Below are 12,262 nucleotides of genomic sequence, written 5' to 3' on the forward strand. Positions count from 1 at the left end.
AAGTCATTATTAAAATTCTATCTATAATGTATTGTGGGAAGGAGAAGAGACGTTGTGGCCAGCTCTTTGGGCAGTGCTCTTACTGTCACCAACAGGATGCTTCTCTAGCTCAGCAACTTTGTAAATACCATATTTTTTCCTTTTTTTCCTTTTTTTGTTACAGCTTCAGAAAGTATCATCTCAGTTCCCACCATCATGGAGGACGATGACCAAGAGGTGGATTCTGCTGATGAATCAGTTTCCAATGATATGATTGCTGCTACAGATGAGCCTTCTAAGATGTCTTCTGCAACAGGACGGAGGATACGGCGGTTCAAGCAAGAGTGGCTTAAAAAGTTTTGGTTTCTGCGGTACTCCCCGACACTGAATGAGATGTGGTGCCACGTCTGTAGGCAGTACACAGTGCAATCTTCTCGGACTTCAGCCTTCATCATTGGCTCTAAGCAGTTCAAGATACACACGATAAAGCTTCACAGCCAGAGCAACCTCCACAAGAAGTGCCTGCAGCTTTACAAGCTCAGGATGCACCCAGAGAAGACAGAAGAGATGTGCCGAAATATGACCCTGCTCTTCAACACAGCCTACCACCTGGCCCTGGAGGGCAGGCCCTACTACGACTTTCGGCCTCTGGCAGAACTACTGAGAAAGTGTGAACTGAAGGTGGTGGATCAGTACATGAATGAGGGAGACTGCCAGATCTTAATTCACCATATTGCCCGCGCTCTCCGAGAGGACCTGGTTGAGCGCATCCGGCAGTCTCCCTTCCTCAGCATCATTCTGGATGGGCAGAGCGACGACTTGCTTGCAGATACAGTTGCAGTCTATGTGCAGTACACCAGCAGCGATGGGCCTCCAGCAACTGAATTCCTGTCTCTTCAGGAGCTCGGCTTTTCTACAACAGACAGTTACCTTCAAGCATTAGATCGGGCTTTTTCCAGCCTGGGAATACGATTGCAGGATGAGAAGCCAACTATCGGCTTGGGAGTTGATGGTGCTAACATTACCGCCAGCCTGAGAGCCAACTTGTTCATGACAATCAGAAAGACCTTGCCCTGGCTTCTCTGTCTTCCCTTTATGGTGCATAGGCCCCACTTGGAAATTTTGGATGCCATTAGTGGGAAGGAACTACCATGTCTGGAGGAGCTAGAAAACAATTTGAAGCAACTGCTCAGTTTCTATCGTTATTCTCCCCGACTCATGTGCGAGTTAAGGGTTACTGCTGCCACTCTGTGTGAGGAGACTGAGTTCCTGGGGGACATTCGAGCAGTGAAGTGGATCATTGGGGAGCAGAACGTGCTCAACGCTCTCATCAAGGATTACCTTGAGGTTGTGGCCCATCTCAAAGATGTCAGTGGCCAAACCCAAAGGGCAGATGCTTCTGCCATTGCCTTGGCCCTCCTGCAGTTCCTGATGGACTACCAGTCGATTAAGCTCATCTACTTCCTGCTGGATGTGATCGCTGTGCTTTCACGCCTTGCCTACGTCTTCCAAGGGGAGTACCTTCTTGTGTCACAGGTGGATGATAAAATAGAGGAGGCCATCCAGGAGATCAGCCGGCTAGCAGACTCCCCTGGGGAGTACTTGCAGGAGTTTGAGGAAAACTTCCGTGAAAGCTTTAATGGCATTGCTGTGAAAAATCTACGGGTGGCTGAAGCCAAATTCCAGTCGATCAGAGAAAAGATCTGCCAGAAGACCCAGGTGATCCTAGCCCAAAGGTTTGATTCCCGCAGCCGGACATTTGTGAAGGCCTGTCAGGTATTTGACCTTGCAGCTTGGCCCAGAAGCACTGATGAGCTCATGAGCTATGGGAAGGAGGATATGGTACAAATATTTGAACATCTGGAGACAGTCCCATCATTTTCCAGAGAAGTTTGCCGAGAAGGGATGGACACTCGAGGGAGTCTGCTGATGGAGTGGCGGGAACTCAAGGTGGATTATTATACCAAAAATGGTTTTAAAGATTTGCTCAGTCACATTTGTAAATACAAACAGAGATTTCCCCTCCTAAATAAAATAGTCCAGATCCTCAAAGTCCTTCCCACCTCTTCAGCCTGCTGTGAGAAGGGGCGCACCGCCCTGCAGAGGGTGCGCAAGAACAACCGCTCCCGGCTGACGCTGGAGCAGCTCAGTGACCTGTTGACGATTGCTGTTAACGGGCCGCCCATTGCCAACTTCGATTGCAAAAGGGCTCTCGATAGCTGGTTCGAGGAGAAGTCAGGCAACAGTTACGCGCTCTCGGCCGAAATGCTGAGCAGGATGTCATCTCTTGACCAGAAGCCGATGTTGCAGAGCATGGACCACGGCTCTGAGTTTTACCCTGATATTTAGGAAGGAATGCCTCAGATCAGATAATTTTTTTAATCTATACTCTAAACTTTGATATATTATATAAAATATATATATTATCTATATTAAGGAAAAACCCACACTGAAAATTTAAGACGATGTGCGTCTGATAGAAGCTAAGCAGAATTTTAAAGATTGAGACAATGTTTAGACATTTACTGGTGTCTCCAACCATGGCAGCTGCAATGTAGGTGGCAACATTTCATTCTTTAGAAGCATGTGCTGGGGCCATACTCTACATGTTCAAACCTAACAACCTATAAGCTAGACAACGGGTCTTTGTCAGCCTCATCCTCCCAGCAGTTTCCTTTGTATGTGTGTTGCCAGTTTGCTGGGTTGTTTTTTGTTTTGTTTTGTTTCATTTTGGGGTTTGTTTGTTTGTTTGTTTGTTTTTCCCTCGGTTTCAATCTCTGCCTCTCTTTCCATTGTTCAGCCCAGTTATTGAGCCATTTGAGCCTTTTGTTGGCAACCATCAGATTTCTAATTTCTGACAGAGCAACCCGTGTGTTTTGTTGCCCCCAGTTCTCTTCAGCTGAGTGGAAACTTTTTTCAATCAAAAAATTACCGACAGGAGAGGAGGGCTGGGGGCATTATTTTGGGTTTTTATTCTGATTTAGAAACAAATGCCTCCACTAAACTGTGATGCCCCTTTCTCAGTTCTCCCTACCTTTGGGCTGTAGAGTAATACTTGGCTTTCAGCTCCTTTTATGATAACCGTAGTACCAGTCTATCATACATATGTTATAACATGATGTCATGTGCAGACTATAAAATAGCAAAATAGAGAAGGCAGGGGGAAATTTTTGCATTTATATTTTTATATTGTATGAGATAAATATATATATATATATACAACTATTCATTCAAAACCAGGGCTGCTGTGGAAGCTAGACAGCCAATGAGTCGAGAGCCATCTCTGGGCGGAGATTCAAAGGCTGAAAAATTATATTCTAATTTACATTATTTATACCATGTCTTTATAATCCTAGATTGTTGTGGGGTTTTTGTTTTGTTTTGTTTTGTTTTGTTTTGTTTTGTTTGGAATGACTGAAAGAAAAACCTGCTGCAGTTTGGTGGCAGGAGCTATCAATGCAAGATTATCTTGGATTATAATCATGTGTGATGTCCTACAAAGGTTCACTTACTCTCTTGTGACCAAGGTAACATGTTCCACAGCACAGCAGACTGATGACAGCAGGAGGAAGGAATGCTCTGCTTCTTCCTGCAAAATATTTCTTCCTTTCTTGAAGGAATACAGAGTCCAGCTGAAATGTGAATTGGGGGACTTGCACCTTCCATCACAAAGAGATTGTTCTGTGGGCTTGGGGCTCTTCTTTGTTTTATTTTTTTTTTGAAGTAAACAAGCTCCATCCACACAATATCACTTCAGGTTAGAAAAGAGAAAAAAAAAAACACAAAAAACACAAAAAAATCCCCAACCTACCAAAAAAACCCCACACAAACAAAAAAGGTGCAAAAACTCCACAGATGCTAGTGCCTTGCCCTGCTGATGTGGCATGGACAGCACCAACCTGACCAGACCATTGTGGGAGTGAGACGTGTTGTCCAAAAGGTGTCCAAGCCAACATGTTCTCACTTCCCAGAGGGATGAGCTTTGTGCCAAGCTGTGTTGTTTGGAAACATGATGGTGGTATCAGCAACACTGAACCTTTCCTTTCTCCTGTTACCCCCCTGCCCTTGGTCTTGGTGCTAAGATATCTCTAGAACCGTTGCTGCTAGTTAATAGCTTTTCATTTATATAAATATATATATATATATATATATATAATATTATTTTATTTTTTAAACTTTTTTGTTTGTTTTCAATGGAGATGTAGCATGTTTGGAACTGATCTCTCTCTGAGTCACTTTCACTGCCAGGGTTCACGCACTGTCTTCCCCAGGAAAACACACACTTCTACCTAGGTCTCACTCACCTCCTGCTAACCCCTTTGCCTTCAGCAGAACTTCACAGCCAGCACTGGCAGAGGTGTGCAGCCAAGCCACTATGGAGTGGTTCAACTTTCAGACCACACAGGAACAGCCAGGCTGGTGTTGGTCAGGGTTTTGGAAGTGTTTGCCTCTGTCCCTGTCGGACTGAGGAGGGACTGAGCCCACCCAAAACATGAGTGGTGGCCTGTCCTTGTGTCCTGACACTGCCCCTTCGCTGTAAAACAGGGCCTTCCAGTCAGATGGTCCGAGTGGAGCAGAGTGGACCCTGTGAATGTAGCAGTGAGGGCTGGTCAGCACCCTCTGTAGCACTTACCCCTTGCCTTACCTCTGACAGCACGTGCAGCCTGAGGCTGGCTCGGGCAGGAGAGGGCAGCTGCACCAGGGCCACCCAGCTGCTGCCAAACTGCCGCCAGGGGTGCAGGCGCTGGGTGCTCTTCCATGTGTGCCTCATGGAAATGGCACAAGCTAGGTCAGGGCGTCCCACAGTTGCAGCACAGGGGCATTGATATGACACACCCAGGAAGCATGAAAAATGGCTTTGTTTTCATGCTTTCCTGTATTTTCTTACAAATTTTATGATCAAGTTGATCCATTCATCCAGAGCAGTGAAAATTAAACTGGAAACCCCCTGCTAGCTGTACAGCCTTGGGTGGTTGTTGGCCTGACCATGAAGTAGGGATCTCTCCACACAAGGGGCTCGTAGCTCTCCAGGCATGGTTTGAATTGGCTCTGCTCAGGGTGCTGCCACAAAGCTCTGGAGCTGCTACCTACTAGGGAGGTGGCAGGTTCCCTTCCTTTTTAAACTTGAGGAGATGTAAAAAGATAGAAAAACTGCTGCTCCTTTAGTTTCTGACTGGAGATGGGCAAGGTGAGCATAGGTCACAGAATCCATAGAACTCCATAGCTCTTCATGGGTAGAGAGGAAAAATTACCTGCCTTTCTGTTTGCAGCAGCAAAAGCTCCTTGGCATAGAGGCCCATCAAAGTGCCTGGCCCACATGGAGGGAAGGAACATTGGGGGACAGTCTCCAGTCTCCAGACACCTTTGGAGAGAGGAATGCTCCCCCAGGGCTTGTGTTGAGCAGCCCAAGAGGCCTGTTTACAACTCTCGATCCAAGCCTCCTAACTTTTGCTACTGGGGAGGAAATGGCAAGGTGAAAGTTGCCAGTGGCCTGTTCAGAAATTATTCTTCCTATTTGTCACTCCTTCCCTTTGGTTCACTTGCAAATCCTGCTTTCATCAGTGACACCTTTCACTGGCAGCTTTTATTTCTAATGGTGCAGTGAAATGTGCAGCATGTGGTGATATTCTCTGGCATCCAGCTGACACAGGCAGAGCACTTGTTCCTTTAGCAAATAACTGCTTGCAAAACAGTGATTTCCTGCCACTGGATGTTGTGGTTACCCGTGATAGGAAAGGTCAGAGACCCTTTACCTTGGTAATGAGGATAGACAAGAGCTTGGTAGAGCAGCTGGCCCAGCCCAGCCCAGCTCCTCCAACACAATTCCCTGTTACCCACACATCAGAAAATAAACCTGGCCTTTGTCCTAGGGTAATGCAGGTGCTTTGCAAGCTTTTTCTCCAGGTTAGCCTGCCTATCTCAGATCTGTAGCTCTTACTTTCATGGATAGTCTGTGGATGGAAACTTGACTACCAGCATAGACAAGATAGGGGGGAGGAAGGAATATCAATGCAGAGCACCCCTGGCTTCCTAGGGCTCCCAAGCCTTTCCTAGGTGCAACTCTGTGCCTGTATTTCTGGGCCCAGCCTGGTGGCAGTGAGGCCAGGAGGCAGCAGCAGGAATGGGGAGGGCTTAGCAGGGTGCTGAGGGAGGCCTCCGTGGCTCCAAGTTTGCCATGCCTCGAGTTTAATCAATGCCTTTCCTGCTGTGCTGAGAGAGCGAGAGGAGCTGTTTTGAATGTGTTGCTCACAGTGTCTTGAACTGGTTAGGCTACAAAGACAGAGGATTCAGTTTTTCTTGAATGAGCTCTTTTTTGTCTCCTTTCCCTGCATCTTAGCTATGGCATCTGACTGTGAATAATGCACACTTCTCCAAACCCTCAGGTGTGTATTTCTAGCCCATGGGATTTTTGGTTGCCAATTTCCCTTCCCCACTTTTTGCTCAGGCTCCTTGCCTCTTTTACCCTGCTGTGAAGCAGAAATCTGTGAAGCACATTTAGACGTGTCCTTCTGCAGGGCTCACCTTGTGTCCACAGGGATCCAGGCCCTCCAGCCACGAGACCGACCTCAGCAGGGATAATCCTCACAGGAAACCAAAGCTCTTCCCATGCCAGCAAAAGCACACGGAAGTTACAGGGGCTGTGAGGGGACACAGTGGGCAGGGTCCTCGTGTGGTGTTTGCCTTGGGTCTTGAGCCAACTGCGCCCATGTCCCCTGTACTGGTGACGCTCTTGCTGGTATGATTGTTCAGACATGATTCAGGCTCAGTCCATCTCTTTCTCACAGCACAAACTCAACCAGATGGCCCGCAGGGTCTTTGGAGTTCCCCTCCTTTCTTATGTCATGAGGATTGCTGTTTGTTTTGACCAGTGCCTAGACAGCTGGCTTGCAAATAAGCAGCAACAGCCTCTGCTTTTGCAGATTCCCCATTCACCCCTGTTAAAAGAGGTCTTAAAAGCAGAGAAATGGTACGTTAATCCCCCAGCCATTGTATCCAATGCAGTAATGCCTATGCAATTCCTGTCTCCCTTGGAGACACGTATGATGTGTGTGCATGTAAGCTAGTGTATGTATACAGTACATATGCATATGGTCTATATATTGTATATACGCACATCCCAGTACATATACACACAGTACAAAAGATTAAAATCACATGCTTATATATCTATAAATGAAATCCTATATATTTATATATTTCTATGTTTTCAATAGATATAAAAATATAATATAGAGATAGACTCAACCACCCTTGTGTAAGGCTGGCCCTGTGTTCTAGCACAAGGCACGTAACACTGAAGACTTTGGACTATGGGATGGTTTTAGCCATACACTGAGGCCTACATTTACATGTATAGTACTCTATGGAGAGGGGCTTGGCTGTGTTTAGGCCAAGGGGTTTCCTTGCTGGCATGTTAACCAAGTGATAAATAAGGTTTGTTTAATAATGGAATGTCTTGGTAGGGGAAAATGCTTGAGTGTCCTCCCAAGAAAGCCTCTTGCTGGGAGCCTGTGTGTTCACTCTTGGACACATATCCACCCTCACATGCACTTTTGTCTCTCTGCATGGACACGGTTGGCAACTGCGGGCACTGGTGCTGAGGAAACGTGGCTTTTTGCAGTTCCTCCTGGCATTCTTCAGCAGTTGCCAGCACTCTGCCAGGGAGACCCTGCGCTGGCCAGCACTCATGCGGCCCCAGCGAGAGTGTGGGTGCACTTGCAGGCGACGGTCAGCGACACAGCCGTGGCGCTGGGATAAAGGCGGCAGGAGAGCCAAGGCGGATTTGAGCAGAGGAAAGGTTACAGCCACACAGGTGGTGCTGGCAGGGATAGTGTATGGAGCTGGAACAGTGCAAACGAGAAGGAATCGTGAAGTCAGAGCAGAATAGGGATAAGAGTGCCCGATCCCGGTTGGGAAGGCACACCCAGCTCTGTTGGGTCAGGCTGGCTGCTGTTCTGCTGCTGGAGCCACTCTGCTCCCTCAGGTCTCACAGCTGCTCCTCAGCCTGTGAGCAGCCTGCCTGGCCAGGGGCCCAGGGAGGCTTTCTGGAGGAAGGGGAATGATGTGATTGTATGGAAGACATGGTCAGTGTCACACGTGTGCCTTTGGGCCCCAGGACACAGCGTTCGGACCTTGCCAGGCTGAAGCACCAAAGGGCGCAGCCCTCTTACCCTGCCCCTGCAAAGAGACACCTGCTTTCCCATGACCAGCATTTCTGTGCTGGGGTGGGGGTGGATCAGCCCTCCCTGAGTATCTGCTGATGCCTGTGGGATGGGCAGCTCTCTCATCCCTCCATCCCTCCCTTCACTCAGCCACACGTAGGACTCTGGCCCTGCTGCATCCTGAAGCCTTTGGCTGACACCTGAGAGGATCTGAGAGGTGCCTCTGGCCGGTCCAACAGCAGGTGGTCAGTCAGCGAGCTGCTTCCCCACAAGGGTTGGAGGGAAAGCATGGAGGTTTGCCTTTGCAGCTCCACACCAGGCCTGGCAACCACTGCACTCCTTGCCGTTTGTTTTATTTGTTGACTTTGGTTGGGAGGAGGGTGAGTTGTAATTCCGACATCCGAATGGATCATTACACTGGTTTTGCATGAGCAGATGCTGTGCAAGCTGTCCCCAGGCCCTGTCACACACCTCAGTGCCCTCTCCCAGGCCTCTCTCCTCCACACAACTGGTAATCCACCTCAGCCGCCCCTGCCCGGCGGCGGCTCCCCGCTCTGCCGCAGCCCCTCAGCGGCGGGGAGCTCTCAGCACCTGTTCCTCACAAACCTCAGAGACAGTTTTCTCGCTCCAGCCCCCTCCTTCCGAAGCCACTGACACCCGCGCCAGCCCGGCCCGCGGCCTCGCCTCCCAGCCGCCCTGCTGGTGGTGCTGCCGCCCGGCGAGGGGCTCCCATGCACTGCACCTCATGTCGAATAAGCTCGCTGGGCTACGCGGGGAACCACGTCTCATATGCTGTAATGTCCCAAATGCTACGGGAGGGGTACGGAGTTTTCTGCCAGTCATGGCATCCTCATAGACTCACCCGACAGTTAGCAAAAATGCATTTCTACTTCCAGAAAATGAGGTTTTGTCTCAAACCTCTCTGTATCCACGTCCAAGCACAGCCCTGCTGAACTGTTTCAAGCGATCTCTCACCCACCCACTCACCCACCACACACACATATGAAATGAGAGAAAAATATCTAGACGTCTATTACTATATATGTATTAATATGTTAATATCACTCTTTTGGAGATATTAAAATGTTATTACTTTACAGACTATGCTTTATAGTACCTGTGTGAAAGGACCTAGGACACTGGATACGAATAGAGCTATGTTGATATATCATGGTATGTACACAAGAACTTTCCTTTTGTCATATTATCCTTGTAATGTAAAATGATTGTTAATAAAAAGAAAAAAAGCATTTAAATTTATCAAGTTGGGTTGCCAGTTATTTGAATTGTTCTTGGAGGTTAATGTCATTTTGACAGATGAAGGGCATCTAAGCTGATGCACTCCCGTTTCCCTCAGCCCAGGGCTATAAAGAGCAGATCCAGTGCTGATTAATCCAGAAGGGTCAGTTGCAGCCCCCTGGGGTGCTGCTGGTTGTTCTCCCTCCTGAGTGACTGGCTCCTGACATGCTGAGTGCCACTGCGGCCCTTTGAAGTCCTCACCTTGGTGAGCAGGTCCAGCATGTCCTGTGATGGAGTTGCCTTGTTTCCCCATGGGCTGGGTTATCCCAATGCTGTGCCAGGGCTGCAGCAGGCAGACCAGGAGCTGGCACCTCCCAGCAGCTCAGGGCTGCTCTGGGTCAGCCCTGGCAGCTACATCAGCACATGCTCTTTTTGGGTAGGGATGCAGAGTGGGTGCCCTTGAGGCTTCTCACACCCTTTCTAGTCAGGTACAGTGGTATTACCTTTAGCTTTGCTGTGGTGGGCTGGGCTTGTCAAGTGGATTGACAAAGCTGTACGTATGTGCCTGGTTTGGATTGAAGGACGGGGAGACTTTTCTTGATCTCTAAATGCTCTAAATCCAGGGGAAGCTAGGTTTGTTCTATCCTTAAAAGAGAGGGCTGACTTTGAATTTTTGGACACTGGGCTTTTAAAAGTGCAACTTTTAAAACAGTTCGATGTATTAAGAGTATTTTTGTACATGGAAGATCTGAACCCAAGATCTTCCATGTACAAAATGGGAAGAGAGCCAATATCTGAAATGAGTACATGGGTCCATGGGTTAGTCCTGGGCTGTGGATTGTTTGTTGTCCAAACAGCTGAAAACATTGCTTCCATGGGCTGAGTCTGGCTGCTGCTGTGGATACACCTCACAGCAAAGGATACACCTTGCAGCAAAGGCACCACAGGGACTATGGTTCAGATTTGCACGGCAGTACAAGCAGGGACAACCTTGCAAAGGTTTAGTCCACCCCTGGGTGACAGGTATAGCTAGAGAGAAACACAGGCAGAAAACAAAGCCATTCCAGCACAAACAGTTGCTGGCTCAGCTGTAAATGTGTCCATGTGGCAGTGGAGGGAAGCAGAAAACAAGGAGCAAGCTGTGCAGCTGAGGGTGTAGATCCTGGGTGTGGCACTGCATACTGTTGAGTGTTGATACTGATAGTATTGCTGAGCTTCAGTGTGTAGGGATGGAAGCATCAACAGGACTGGCTCTTTAATCCTGTCTGAAGGAATTCTGGTTTTCCAATTAGCACAGGGGAACTGTGCATGTAGACCCATCAATTCCCACAAGTGAAGGGCTGTGCAGAAATTTTGGGTTCAGAGTGAATGCCTCCAAATTTTAATGGAGAGTAGACCCTGGGGCTGGAAGTGAGTGGCAGTTTCTCATCTGAGAAGTGAAAATAGCCCCAAATTAGTCATCCAATAGGTCTAATAGGAAAGGCTGTTTTAGTGACTTCCTCAAAGTCCACTTCATTGAACAGACCACATGTTACACACAGTGTAATTACACACAGTTTGTAATTTTCTGGTAGCTTTCACTGTAGTGATTTGAAATTGCTTATTTTTGAGCAGTAAGCAAGCCCAGCAAAATCCTGGTGGTTGGTGGGGCTTAGCTTCAGTTGGGAACCTGGGCACCTGTCAGTCAGCAGTGAAAGCCTCATCTCTGGGGCTTTTGCTTTTGCTAGTCAATTGACAGCATGAAGGCAGGACAATACTTCACTTTCAGCAGCTCAACCATGTGTAAAGAATCAGAACTGCTTGTGAAATGCATTGCTGCATTGTAATTCATTTCCTACAGGCAATTTTGTGCTATGGACTCTAGTTAGTCAACCTTGGCAGTGATCGGCCTCCTTGCTGGTAACTTCAAACCAACGACTTAAAAGCAAGATCCCTGCAAGCAAAGTGCACTATCTGAGCTTTTATCAGGAATGGAAGCTTGCACAAAATTAATCTGATCTAGGCCTAAAGGTGCCCTTCACTTTTAGGAGCAGTGATTCTCATGTCAATATGAGTGAAAAGGAAATTGAAAAATTCCTTAGTGATGGTTGTCATAGCACTAAAGCCTGCCACGCACTTCCCCAGCTCTGTTGGTGTACTGGATATGCTCCATGGAGCTGACTGTTGTTAGCAGCTGGTGCTAGAAACATCATTTAGCAAAAAAAACTGGACATGTTTCTTCCTGGAAGCAGGAGGTGTGGGGCCTATGATGCCAAGAGCAGGTTTGCAGCACTTCCAGGGGTCCATCTTCGCTATCTTACTCTCCTGAGGCAGAGGGAAAAGCACAGGCAGCGGAGCACATGGGTGGGTTTAAACAGGTGGCCCCCAAGATGTTTAAATCATAGGGCAGATATCTGGGCAGTGCCAGGTCCAGCTCTGCAGTGGCACAGAGGACCAGAGGCTGTTTCTGGCAGAGCTGTTGCCATACACCACACAAATGGAGCCACAGCTCATTTACAAAGGGCTCTAAAAATATCTGCTGGATAATCAAAGGCTCCCACAGCACAGCGTATGTGCTAGCTAGACTTTTTGGTTCTCTGAAGTCCTCTATTTGAAGTTGTTTTGATCAAGGAGAAAAACAAGTGTGCTGTCTGCACGGCTGCCAGACACCCTGTTTCTGGGGACACTGGTGGTACCTCTGCAGACACATGGGGGGGAGTGCCTCGCAGAGGTGCCAGGGCTGGGATGGGGAGCCATGTGCAGCAGAGTGTCAGCAGTGGCAGAGCTGCCCTCCAGGCCACCACTGCACTTTGTTGGTGTCCAGGAGAGCTGTCTGGAGAACTGGGTGGTGTGTTGGATTTAGGTGTGACTTGTTTTCTCAGGGGCATCTCGGAGCTCTGTCC

The 12,262-nt window shown here is 48.2% G+C and overlaps 1 protein-coding gene across 7 annotated transcripts in view; it reads left to right on the top strand.

Moving 5' to 3' along the window:
* PRDM11 (PR/SET domain 11) overlaps window positions 1-2,661 on the top strand; it is a 42,048-nt gene extending 39,387 nt beyond the window's left edge. For all 7 annotated transcript variants that reach the window (XM_063158850.1, XM_063158851.1, XM_063158852.1 and 4 more), the window contains one exon: window positions 164-2,661. In XM_063158850.1, coding sequence (XP_063014920.1) covers window positions 164-2,328 — 2,165 coding nt within the window. In that variant the 3' untranslated portion in view covers window positions 2,329-2,661. The remainder of the gene's footprint in view (window positions 1-163) is intronic.
* The last annotated feature ends 9,601 nt before the right edge of the window (window positions 2,662-12,262 follow it).

The sequence above is a fragment of the Melospiza melodia genome, chromosome 6 (genome assembly GCF_035770615.1).
Source record: "Melospiza melodia melodia isolate bMelMel2 chromosome 6, bMelMel2.pri, whole genome shotgun sequence".
Taxonomy (NCBI): domain Eukaryota; kingdom Metazoa; phylum Chordata; class Aves; order Passeriformes; family Passerellidae; genus Melospiza; species Melospiza melodia.